Genomic DNA, 13370 nt, shown 5'->3' on the forward strand with positions numbered 1-13370 from the left:
TACCAACTTCAAATCCAATCTTCCCTCTTCATCTCTCTCTCTCTCTCTCGGTCGGAACTTTCAAGAGCCAATCCTTTCTTTTTTTTGGGTAAAAAGAGCCAACCCTTCTTCACCTCTTCTGAAGGTTTCTTTCACAATTACTGCTTTTATTGGGTTCGTGGTCAGCTTGACCATAGCTTGTTTGAAATCGATTCGTCCCATATTGGCTTAAGCAAACTATTGGACTCGTTCGGTCCGTTATCAGCCCAATCTGTACCCAATTCAGTTTTGAAGGCCTCTCAATTAACAGTAAAAGCAGATGGAGGACATGGGTTTGGAAGATCAAGTCTCAATTGTCATCGACGATGAAGAAGTTCTGACTTCAGATTCTGAATTTAATTCAGCTAGTTCGAGTTTTTCCCGATTCGGGTTCTTCACGCGGAACGGAATGGCTCTGTTAGAGGATGGGAACAGCGAGCGCAGGATCATCGAGAGAAGCTTTCTGAAGGGGTTGGGTCAATTCGGAAAGGAAACAAAAGTTGTGGCCATTCATAAGAACTCGTATTCTAGTCCAATCGGGCAAGCTAGAATGGAAAGTTTCAGGATTTTCTCTGAGGCGGTGAAGAGGAAATCCGGAGGCAACAATGCCAATGTCAAGTATGCTTGGTATGGAGCTTCTAGAGGCGAGATTTGCGAGATTGTAACTCATGGGTTTGGCCGATTTCGAGGCGGTGAAAACAGCGAGTCATGTGGCCTTGGGGTTCATCTCTCTCCTGCGAATTTCTCCATTGATGGGTAAGAATGAATCCACACAATTTCTATTATGTTAGTAGTAGTTTTGGATAGCTTCGTATCCCTCCGTTCTAAATTGCTTGTTATACGAAAAGTCATGAAATTTTTAATAAAAAGGTATACTCATTGACTTTTTAATTTGGTGGAAAAAGTAAAAAATTGCGAACGAAATATTTCAGGAGTATTTGTTGATCTCAAAACTCTGTTTGTAGGGGCCAGTAAATTTAGACTAGGGTGGTAATGAGCCGAGTTTAGAATGTTCAAGTTTGTACGTTGAGTTTTTTAACGAACTTGAGCCAAGTTTGAGCTCAATGAAAATTTGACGAGTTGAGTTTGCCTAAGTTTAACTCAAACTCGAATTTATTCACGAATCATAAAAAAATATCTTTGCTCTCGTTTAATACTCGAATCAAACTCGAATGAGTCTTTACCGAGTTGAGCGTTGAACAATTAAGAGTCTTGCTACTGACACAGCAAGTCTGTGTACAGATTGTGCGCAAATTGTGTTATGGGGCCCACTAAGGGTCCCAACAAATAATCCAATCCGTTAATTATGTTTAAAACATTTTTTCAAGGGCCTTCGCGAAAAATTAGCTCAATCCGATACATATAAGTACTTGATCTAATCATCTAATTTTTCATTCAGGTTTTTAGAGAATGAAAAGTTAGACGATTAGATCAAGTACTTATAGGTATCGGATTGAGCTGATTTTATGCGGAGGCCCTTGAAAAAATATTTTAAACATAATAAATGGCTTGGATCACTTGTGTGGGACCTATAGTAGGCCCCACATAACAATCTGGGCAAGATCTGTGTACAAATTTGTTGTGTCCACAGACTTTCTGAACAATTAATGTGTGGTTTGGTTTTTGAAATTTTTTTTGAAAAATAGTAGGGGTAATAAGTGGAGAGAGATAGAGAGAAAAATGTTAGAAGTATGAAATTTTTTTAAAATAATTCTTTTTAAAAGCAAAGAGAACAAGACATAATTCATTTGTAGGCCTTAAGACAGAGGGAGTAGCTCTTTCTTTTTTGAGTTGTCTTTGCCTTTCCTAATTACGTACGTTGAACCACACCCACTTTTTTTTTTCATAAAAGTTTCATTATTGGTTTACAGAAAACTTGATAAGCATAAAGGTTTTTTGTGAATAAAATATTATATCTCCTCAATGTCTCTTTAAGATATCTTATGTGAAAAATTCTCCATTGTTTGGAAGGAAAGATACGTTTTAAGATAACTTGAGGTAAGATTTTGACCCAACTGCCACCGGAAGATTTTTGGCTCTGTGCCTGACCAAACAGAATGGGTGGTGACTGGTGAGAGAAATAATTTTTTGAGAGTCGTAAGTTGGGTAATTGCTCCTTCTCTCGGAACCGGAAACCTGTACGGCGGTCGATCCGGCCGTCAATCTTAACAATCGATGACTCGGATCAATAGGCTGTTGGCGTCAAAGTGAACGGCCTGATCGGACGCCCTATAGCCCCTGTAGTATAGTTCACACTACATGATTTAATTTCCCCTCTCACATACTTGTGGGTCCCACCATGTGTGGACCTCATATTCCGTATGTAAGTTCCACGTGTCTGTGAGAGGGGGTGTGGTTGGAGGCCTAATTGATAGGTGTGTACCTAACACTCTTCTGTACGGTATCAGTGGGAGAAAATAGAAAATAGATGTTTACACTCCTCTGTACAATTTTTATCCAATTCTGATCATGTGATTGAATTATATTCTCCTAGTGCTTAATTAATCCTGTCACACCTGTAGTCAGTTGGCAACCAGGTCTCATGGAGGGGGTTGAACTCCGATACGCATGCTATTAGTTCCTTTACAGACTCAATCACATGGAGTTTATCCCGACTTTAATTGGATCTCGGTTAGTGGACGATGGGATAAACACTACAACAAAAATCACATTTTATAGCGTGCGAAAAACGCTGTTAAATGTCATAGATAGCGTTCCGAAGAACGCCTTATTAGGCGATGCTATTAAAAGTCAAGACTTTTAATAGCGTTCATTACACGCTATAGCATGTAACCTTTTTATAGCGTTCTTTGAGAGCTGTCTTTAATATACTTTTAATAGCGTTCTTTGACCGCTGTTGTAGATAAACTTTTAATAGCATTCTTTGCCCGCTGTCGAACGTCGAAGACTTTTAATAGCATTGATTAATACAGTGTTCTTTAAAACGCTATCTTATACTTTCCATAGCGTTCTTTGCCTGCTATCCTATACTACTTTTTATAGCTTGCAATGAACGCTATATTAGCCAATTTTTGGCCTTTTTTTTTAATATTCTATAATATCAATGTGCTAGTATTTTCAAATAAGATCATGGTAATTTCATATAAGAAAAAACAAAAATGAAATATTCCATTCAACACCAACTATATCCAACCATCAATGTACAATATACAATTCAACCATTGAATAAAGATTCATTACATTAGCGGGGAAAACAATTCCCCGACAAAAACTACATAAAAGAGTCTGACTAATTAGATGATACAAATGATAAAACTTCCCCTAGTTCAAACAGTGATAGCAAGACTTCAATTTCAGATGTCTCTTGTAGTAGAATTGATAGCTTGGGTGGTAGACAAGCTGTTGTTACCAAGTCTGTTGTGTCTGATGAGGAGGAAGCTCCAGTTTCAGCTATTCCATCTGTTTCAGAACGAGCTTTGGAAAGTGAAGGGGAAGGTACTGAGTCTGTTAATGTTGGCTTGGTATCTCTTCCAGCAGCAGCTTCCACGGATAAACCTGTGGTTGAACTTAGTAGGTCAAAGAGTAATGTCTGCAAAGGAAAGAAGAAAAGAAAAGAATTTCTTCAAAATGTAGATGCTTTGGGAACAACCTCTGATCTGTATATGGCCTACAAGGGTCCAGAGGAAAAAATGAAACTGTTGCCTCTTTAGAAGGCACTACCAGTGCATCTAGTGTTGCTTCGAAGCAGGAATTTGTTTATACCACGAAGGATAACGTAAAAGAGACTGGCGCCCAAAACTTGGTGGAACGCTATGGAAGTAAGATTTTTTCTTCTACTTATCCCGTGTCTCTTTACAATTTCAGCACACTTCAGCAACAACTAAGGTATATCAGCAACAAAAAAATCATATTCTAGCACTTTATCTAAGCAAAAAAATACTATTTTTTCACTAAACATCCAATCTTTCGAGATTGCAGTATTATCACATCATAACAACAAATATAAGTTGAATAACTATTTGCTTATGAAAGTATAATCAACGAACTAATTTAAATTTAGAGGATACCTAATCTGACCAAGCACTTTCCCCAACTCCAAAAGCTGCTCATTTGACGATTCCTTAGTCTCTCAAGATCAAAGTATCCAACCTTCACATAGACAAGAGAAAAAAACCAAAGTCTATCCTTCCTTCGTCCAAGTCTCCTTTTCCTCACCCCCATGTCCCCTTTATCCTATTTGGACTAAACGCAATTTGTAACTCCCATATTCTCTTCATTTCAATGGAACAATGACAACCAAAAAGTTCAGTCACACATTTCAAAATCCCAAGACAAATATCAACTAGTAAGAGTATAATGGAAGTCTGACCTCTTGGTTACTGTAGAGTTTGAGACTTACACAACCGTTATTTCAAGCAAGAGGCACATCAACATTATCGTCTTATGGATCCGCTCGCCGAACTTCATATCTATCATTGGGTTTCAAGCGGTCATCCTAAGCAATTAATTGGCTTAGGATATGGAAGAGGATTGGCACCTTCTTTTGCTCTTTGTCTCCAATCTGCAATTTAGCTATACAAGTGGGTTAGGCACCAAAGGATCACTGATAAGGCAGTCATCAATCATTCGAATGAATTGAGTTACTAGAACATTACAATATAGAGAAGTACCATAAAGCCCATATAAAAAATTTAACCAACTTACGAAGAACGAATCGGATAAATATAAGGTGTCAATGTTGCAATCTAACAACTGCACCAAAATGCACATACGTTTCACTTGTCTTTTCCTTCACATTTTTTAACCTAATCTTGACTTTGAGGTTCTCCAGCTCTCTACAACAAACATAGAAGGATAATTAGTAATAGCCAAAGAACGCAGGAGTAACCTTCACTTCATCACAAACAGTTCTTTAAGACATTAATATCCCTAAACAATCATTCTAAGCATTGCTCTTATGTGCCAAATGATTAGAGCCTATCCATCTAACGTTGTATTATAGAATGACAAAATAACAAAGAGAAGTCCTTTTGTTATACAAAGATGAAAGGACCATAACATACCAAATATGTCCAAATGCTCATGATGCTGCCCATTGCACTAACCTTCTAAACATACATAAACATCAGAAAAATGAGAGTCCCCTTTTTTCACCTAGCAAAGCGACAAAGTCCCCTTTTTTTCACCTAATCAAAGTGAACTTTAGTATAATCATACTAAATCCTTCAAAATTGGGAATAGTGTGGAATTTAGGATAATCGGTTAAGATGATGCTCAAGATTGGTAAAGGACGAAATAATAGGACAGAGGCAAAAGATATAATCCTTATTGTAACATTTTTTACGACTGAATTTCTTTAGTATCTTAAATTCTTAAACAATACAACTCAAAAAGACAGACATCAACAAGATAAGACTAATGGACTAACAGTTTTCAGGTTTGCTTTTTTCAAGTACAAGTTTCCATCTTACCATGAGTCCATGAGAAGGTGGAAATTGAGATGGAAATTAAGCTATGATGGGTCCTCAATCGAACAGGAAAACATTGGCAGATATTTAGCTTCACATTAGGTGTCGATCAATAGATTTTTTGGTGGGTTCAACAGTATGTTTCATAATCACCCCAAGATAAGTTTTTTTCCAAGACCAACAAAAGAAATGTTTCATAATCACCCCAAGATAAGTTTTTTTCCTCAACCAGCAAAAGAAGATATATTTAGAAACAAAGGGTAGGGACACTTTGACCAATAGGATTAGTAGCAGAGAGACAAACCAAAAAAAACTATAGCAGATGAACTCAGCAAATTAAAGCAGAACCAAAGCATAAAAAATACTGATCCCATATAAGCAACACCAGCTTGATTGAAGGAGTGTGCAACCAAATGACTAAACCATTATCGCCACAACAATTAAATAGAAATTGCAAGAGCTGACTAAGAACCCAGCCAATCTAAGAATTATAGCAGTTAAACCCATGGGCAGCCGCAGATGTAGTATCAAAGGTAGAATACTACCCTATCTTTTACTGCATCAAGCCAAATAGATCCATATCCAATTTATAATAGCCGTGAACAGAGATTAAAAAGCCCATCCAACATATAGAATCTAATATTAACACAAGTCACAATGTCAATTAGGAAACACATGCTGTAGATTATCTCGGAATGCTGACAGCCCGGGGAGGGGCCCCCCACGAGGCACGCCCGGAGTGCCCTGAAAAAAGCTCTATTTAGGCTACTAACAATAGTGCTTTTTGTGACCATCCTCAAATAGTTCAGATTCTACACGAAAATGTCACCTTCTTCTTCAACACTTGAATCTGTAAAAGCAAAGCCTAAGGTACCGAGACCATTAATCCGACTTCCCTTTTTCATAGAAAATATAAAACCCACAATAATCTTCTTATGCTTTATAGGCAAACAATGAAGACACATTCATCTTGTATTCTATTTTCTAGAGAGAGCCCAATATTCTTATCAGAATGAAAATAAAAAACTAGATTCAACCCCTATCTATAATCTATGCAAACCCTATAGATCATAACCTTTCAAGAAGCCAATGAGTGAATATTAAACCATGTAGGTATTCATTCGATAATGGTATGTCGTCAATATACAATAGTATTAATTGACAGAAATTCTCAATCATTTATTCGGAAATAGAGATCAAATAATTGCCAATTAATCACAAGCTAATGCAAACCCTAGGTGTAAATGACATGATCCTCAGTGATGAATGATTGATAATGATATAATGATCTATATGATCTCCACAGCTCCACCACATCCAAATATGAAGATGATACAATCCTACTGAGTACAATTAAAAAACAAAATAACAAGTGTCAGTGGAGAAGGCATGTCCATTTAGTCAAACGAAATTTCAACATTTCATATGTTAGACACTACATTTTGAATAGTCTGACTAATAACAAGAACATTGTTAGGCATGGAGAATAAGTAATTCAACCAGACTATTAGTGATAGATGATCGCTACCCCTAAAAGACAAATTGTATCTCATGTTTTTGCTAGTCAACTTTTGCTTCTAGTGTGAACCTGTTTAGGGCTTCTCCGTTCGACAGCTCTTTGCTTCAATGGGTGCAATAGGTAAACAACTTTGCTCCTTTTTTTGTACAGTTTGTTTATATATATATCCTAGCTGCTGACCATGTAAATAATCCATCGAAGTACCACCCCGAGGGAAAATGGAAAATAGTCATTACATAAGCCTTAAAACCATTGGAAACACCATAAATCAATCTTGGAAGACCAACCACCCTGTGAAAGGGTACAACCCTTTGAGGCAAAGATCCATCTTTGAGGAACAAGAATCCTATGTCATCAACTTTGTAAGGCTTTCTTGATTTATATTTTATATAGCCTAAAACATAATCTCCGAGGCAAGACAATCAGTTGTTTTCTATTTAACTCTCTTTTCCTTTGAAAATCATAAAAAATTGTTCCTCCACTAAAGGAGCCAAGCCCATTTACACATAATTCAGCCAATAGCATGTTTGCAAGCGACAAATCATTTCATAAGTACAATGGCTAGGATAGGTTGAAGAGAATTACCACAAACTGATTCTTGTGTGAGCTTGTGCATCTATAGCAAATCAATCTTGGATGTTCTAACTTTGACAATCACTTCATTGATCAGTGGCTCTTTGATTGGGCATAAGTCTAGTAGAGCCCATATATATCTTCTACACATAACAGATAACGAACATGATTAGCAAGAAAAAAATAACTCTTTTTTAATTAGAAAACCACCCAAGTTGAATTCAATCGAATTAATATAAATCAGCCAATCAGAACTTCATTAACAGGGAACTATGAAATCAACAATATACTAATATAGTTCATTGAGGCATATCTACAAACACAAGGAAGCACTTGTAACAAAAAAAAAAAAAACACATTAGCCAGACTATGATGGACACGGATAGCACTAATAACTCATCTTGTTATAGTTTATTAAACCCATGACTCGATTCCATTCCCTTTAGATGATAAACAATAGATATAACCTGAGAGAGAAATAGATATAAGTTGTTGTTCTCGTTCAAACGAAATCATCTTGAAATCTCAGCAGAAATTGTGAAGCTACTTCAAAATTATTAGCAAAGCGATGTCAAAGTGCATATTACGATGTTCACCATCTTGCTCTGAAGTGTTTTCTCTCCAAAACTCTTACTTTCTGTTTCAATAGAAGCCAATCAACTAAGCCATATGTAGAAAACTTCTGATATTCACCAATATGAGGTCATTAGTCATAAATAGCAAGGGAATTTTTCAGTATTTCTCTTTCTTTTTGTTAAAAATTCCTTTTGCAAGAATCATTAGACCACCAAAAACCTAAACAAAAGCCCCAATACAGTATCAATTACAAATATAGAATTTCGAGAAAAGTAGAGAATTGTTTGGAATGAGTCAACACAAAAGCCCCACTATTTTTTCGGAATGAAAACTGATACTTCGATAAATTAAATCCAAACCCTCAAAGCAGTATTTGTTGTAGTGTTAGGAGAAGTATACTTATGTTAGATGGTTCAAAAAGATATGCAAACTCTCATCTATCACAATTCTGTTCAAAGCTTCAAGCATACAAGAGTCCACTTCACTTACAATACAGCAAGAGATTTACTACAAAAGCTTGGGAGTTCTTTCTTGCTTCTCTATTAAAATACATCATGGAGTACAATCATTTCCTGGGAGCAAACTAAGAAAAATAGGAACATAGAAGCTAAAACATAATTTCCCTGTAATGAAAGTTCCTCTAGGTAATCTGCAACTATCTCAACTCAACACTAAATTTTAGACCTCCTTCAGCATTAAATGGGTGGTTGTTGTATAACATTGTGCACCTAGGTTATAGAAGATAAGAGCCATATGTAAGAAGTCAATTGTTTATGTATATCATGTGTACTTAAACAAGAATATATAGTGTACTTAAACAAGAATATATAGATGCAATTACGCAAATAACGTTACATGGCAATATTAATACATCAAAAAACGCTACGCAAAACAAATACGTAGTGAAGAGGTTAATAGGGGTACCTTAGTGGCTAATTCATGGAGCGTTCTCACTTCTCATATATCTCTGATAGATCCTCCATGGCCACAAATCCACGCAAGCCCTAGTGATCAAACAATCCAACTCAGTGGGCAAATGAGCTGAAGGAAAATAGATATTGAGGCATTGGCTGCCACAGAGGCCAACCATGGGGCACAAACAATAACCTTGTGTCTTTACCAAACAAATGAAAACTGCCCTGGATCATTCCTCTTTAGCATATGAAAGCATCAAGATTACCCTTAAAACTATTGGGGCTATATATACTTTCAACTAGAACTTTAAATAAACCCTATAACATTTCTAGGCCCATTAATCATAGACTCTAAATTTCACCACGCAAATCGGAGAAAGCCCTAGAAGACAAAAATATCAATAATTATCTTTTTTCTCTAACTTTACTACGAAGACGAGTGGGGCGAAAGGTACATCCAACAACACAACTTGTTGGGGTGAAATTTGTCAACAAGTAGAAAAACCCACATGGTTTGTTGTATGACAAACAGTAGCAAGAGCCAATCCAAAACCGACCACTCAAAAATCAATCCCTATTTGGATTAATTGCACAGCAGTTTTTCAAAATACAATAGTTTTTTCCTTCTCGTTCAAGGAGTACCCATTTGCATCTATCGTATTTTTTGGATTCTATTGTCCAAATATCTAAGGGTACTAGGGCACAAAAGTTTATTTCAAACCGAGCCTTAGGATTCATATGTGGCAAACAGTAGCCCCAAATACTATCAAACAAACTATAGAACGGAATCAAGAAGACAGAATGAAAAATCAAGTCAGGTAGTAGGGTATAAAGCTTCAGATTTTTCAGAAAATAGAAGAGGAACAAACCTTTGGGTGGAAGACAAAACGAACTCAAGATTGAAACCTTAGCACAGTAGCAATCGATCCTGAGTGAGCAGGAAAACCAGTGCTGCAAAAAGATATAACAGAGTCAGTTGATTTTGCATCAAACAAGGACCTAACAAAACTGATGCAAACCTTTTTTTTTTTTTTAAATCTAATTTCATAAAAACCAGAGAACGGCAAAACAATATCAACATATATGCAAATAAAACTCGTGATCTACTAAGCAAGCAATAGCGAGGAGGCGATCGGCTAAACATCGGTACCCACAACAATCAAACTCAAAAGCCAAGAAGGGAAAACCCACCGAAACCTAAACAGACGGCCCTTGCGAAGGCAAATCGACGGCAAATGGTGGTTGGGGCGAGAACGTTGGTTGACGATAGTCGGCGTGTTAAAACGACATCCGGCGGGATACAAGGGCAAGATCGGCTGAGAGGGAGAGTCCGTACAGATCAGGCGAGGTGATTTAATCGACGAGGATCGGCGCAGTTCGATGGTGACGACCGTCGGTAGCTCGGTTCGATTGGCAGAGAGGAAGGGCAGCGATGGTGGGGGTTGGGGGGAGGAGAGGAGGAGTTGCCGCCTTCCCCCTCCCCCTTCTGTCGTACGCCATTGTTTTGAGAGAGAGAGAGAGAGAGAGAGAGAGAGAGAGAGAGGGGTTGAAAAGGGGAAAATCTGGGGAGGGTGAAACGCTGGTTTTCATTTTGTAAAGAGTGAAACGCTATTGAAGACTTGTGGGATGCTATAATAAATAGGGCGCGAGCGTTTCTTTTGGTGCTAAATGGCTGAACGCTATAATTGCCTCTTTACAATAGCATTTTTTAAAAAAACGCTATCAAATTATGCTATTAAAGACAGTATTTGTTGTAGTGAAATCTCTAGATTGGTTGGTTCCTCTAGATACCGAACTATAAAAAGGAAGTATTATTGAATGTATGATAAAGGTCCGTCGGATAATCGGTTCAATCCCACACATTTTATTGACAAACTAATGTTCCCTAGACTAGTAGAATTACTGTAGGTGTCTTCTTTCCGAATGCGGAGGGTTTTAGCTGAAGAGATTGCCAATCATCGTTTTGTCTTTCTTTTCAGTGATTGAACATATTCAAGTTGTCTCATTATCTGTATTGGTTTATATTTTGCAGGATGATATCATCTGGCATGGATGACAATGGGATAAGGCATCTGTTGTTGTGCCGCGTGATATTAGGGAACACGGAAGTGGTACATCCTGGATCGAAGCAAATCCGACCAAGTTCTACAAAATTTGATTCCGGAGTAGATAATCTGTTATCGCCGAGACGATATACAATTTGGAGTCCCTACATGAATTCGCACATTTTTCCGAATTATGTTGTCAGTTTCAGAGCTCCCCGGGTTACTGGTAAGCAATCTTACTTGTCTGTTTTTGTAACTCCTAGGACTTTCACTCTGTTAGGCTTCAAAATTTGACATGCTAGGGATAGGCATTTTCAACTTGGGCAAAAAAACTAGATAGGTTTAGTCCTGTGCCACATTGATGATCGATATTGTCCATTTTTTCCCCGAAACTTGTACTCCAATGAGAACTATTATTGGATTTTACATGAATAAATTAAGCTGACAGTTCCCTAAAACATGAACGTTTCATTTTTGTAGCTGGCCCTGTAATGAGCCCGGAAGGTAGAACTGGACTTAGGCTTTGTTTGCTAACCCCATTCAGCACTTAAAACTTGATCGGTTTAGACACCCAATTCGAGACGATGGTTTTTTTTTGCAATTGTATGTTTTAGATTTTTAATGCAATTGTGTCTTCCTGTAATTTGATTCAGGTTTTGAAAGGATTCGGAGGTCTATAGTCGGACCTAGTTCGCCATACATGACGTTTCCCACTTTGTTGTCCACACTTTCAAGATTCTTACCTCTTTCGAAGATGGTTTTGATTACCAAATTCTATAGTGCCTACAGAGTAAGTTCATCTTTCTGATCTTAAATCTTCGTTCGCTTCTGTCTTTACGTTGGCTATTGATCAATAAGCCTTTTGTTTTTTTAGTCCTGATGATTTCTGTTATGCTTAATGACAGGAAAATAAGCTTTCCCGCATCCAACTGATACAAAAAATGAGGCGACTAGCCGGAGACAAGCTTTTAATCGCCGTAATCAAATTTGATAGGAAAAAGGTACATTCTCTCATTTCACTTTCTTAAGCTAATAATCTTTAGTCATCAGAAAAGGAAGATTAAATAGTTCAATTTCTCATATCCTTGAGTGTGTTAATTTCCAACTAAGAAGATTACTTACGATTTTTGTCATTTTGCAGCAACTCCAGGCAAGAATTAGATCTTCAGCTTCGGCAGATTTAAATGGTGCAAAGAGATATGCAGCAGGTGCTTGAGTGGCCGAAAGAGAAACTGGCTTCGTCCCGCATTGCTTTCAACCCTGCAGATCATTCCCTAGTAGCATTCATATTCGTAGTCTTCCGCAGATTTTTTGCAATTGTTATGGTTAAGGAAAAATTGTGCGTTTTGATCCATTTGTTCTGCTCCAGTAGTTTTAGCTCAAGTTTTTTTTTTCTCAGCAAAAGAAACTTTTATAAAAACCTCGAAACGGATACATCGAGGGGCTCGAACATGGAGATACACACATGCTCGAGCAAACAAGAATAAGAAAGGAAACAATTACACAAAGCCCTCCAACAGAAAGTTGGATGGCAACGCACCTTACCACCCAAACCAAACTTACAGCTTCAACACCCTAACTCCATCTAGAAAAATCCTAAAATCCTCCACCGAATACACCTTTATGTCAAATTTTGCCTTACCCACATTGCAACTCTAGTTTTAATCAAATCACCCACTTCCCCGGAACTTGTTGAAGCATTGTTGAACACATACGAATTTCTAACCAGCCACAATGACCACAAAGTTGCGAAAAAAGTAGCTTCGTCCCACAAATGTTTCTCCAAATTTCTGAATCTACTGTCATCCCACCAAATAAATAGGTCTTCCACAGATGCAGGGCACACCCACTTTACATGCCCCCAATCCATAATCCTCGACCAAACATCCCAAGAAAAATGACAATGCAAGAATAAATGATGTGGTGATTCTAAGTGCAGCGAGCAAAATGGGCATAAAGCAGATTGCCCCTCCGGCAGCAGATTTCCCTTCCGGCAGCAGATTTCGTCCTAATAACACAGATTTAGTAGCCACCTTGGATTGGATAGCCATCCAAGCGAAGATTTCCACTTTTGGGGGGCATAGATTCTTCCAAAGGGCTTCCATCACCGGACTCCTAGAATGACCACCATTCTCCCATTGATTATACACGAATTTTACAGAGAATCGATTATCCGAGGACCATTTCCAAAGCACAGAATCTGGCTTGGCCAAATCCAGTGATACAAGTTGCAACCTCCGTTTTAGATCCTCCACTTGAATGTTTTCCTAATCACGTAAACCTTTGCTAAAAGTCA

General features: G+C 37.7%; 2 protein-coding genes across 9 annotated transcripts; one reads left to right on the forward strand and one right to left on the reverse strand.

The window, feature by feature from the left end:
* Nucleotides 1-296: 296 nt before the first annotated feature.
* LOC131310261 (probable inactive poly [ADP-ribose] polymerase SRO2) lies at nucleotides 297-12426 on the forward strand. The gene is made up of 5 exons (XM_058337182.1): nucleotides 297-774; nucleotides 11062-11300; nucleotides 11728-11864; nucleotides 11980-12075; nucleotides 12216-12426. Exons 1-5 carry the CDS (start codon nucleotides 299-301, stop codon nucleotides 12288-12290), a joined length of 1023 nt encoding a protein of 340 aa, XP_058193165.1. The 5' UTR covers nucleotides 297-298; the 3' UTR covers nucleotides 12291-12426.
* On the reverse strand, nucleotides 3123-10759 carry LOC131310268 (uncharacterized). 8 transcript variants are annotated; one of them, XR_009195157.1, is made up of 6 exons: nucleotides 10221-10753; nucleotides 9899-9957; nucleotides 9040-9119; nucleotides 4349-4540; nucleotides 4047-4250; nucleotides 3123-3534 (listed from the first exon to the last, which is right to left on the reverse strand). XR_009195157.1 is itself a non-coding variant. In XM_058337189.1 (4 exons), the coding sequence occupies exons 3-4, from the start codon at nucleotides 4198-4200 to the stop codon at nucleotides 3269-3271; spliced, it is 420 nt and encodes a 139-aa protein (XP_058193172.1). In that variant the 5' UTR covers nucleotides 4201-4540; nucleotides 9040-9119; nucleotides 10221-10565; the 3' UTR covers nucleotides 3123-3268. The 8 variants fall into 8 exon arrangements, 2 of the variants coding, with proteins under 2 accessions (XP_058193172.1, XP_058193173.1); XR_009195160.1 differs by lacking the exons at nucleotides 3123-3534; nucleotides 4047-4250; nucleotides 4349-4540 and adding exons at nucleotides 7260-7679; nucleotides 8007-8176 and having other exon boundaries at nucleotides 10221-10759; XR_009195159.1 differs by lacking the exons at nucleotides 3123-3534; nucleotides 4047-4250; nucleotides 4349-4540 and adding exons at nucleotides 7265-7682; nucleotides 8007-8176 and having other exon boundaries at nucleotides 10221-10757.
* Nucleotides 12427-13370: the final 944 nt, after the last annotated feature.

The sequence above is a fragment of the Rhododendron vialii genome, chromosome 12a, assembly GCF_030253575.1.
Source record: "Rhododendron vialii isolate Sample 1 chromosome 12a, ASM3025357v1".
Taxonomy (NCBI): Eukaryota; Viridiplantae; Streptophyta; class Magnoliopsida; order Ericales; family Ericaceae; genus Rhododendron; species Rhododendron vialii.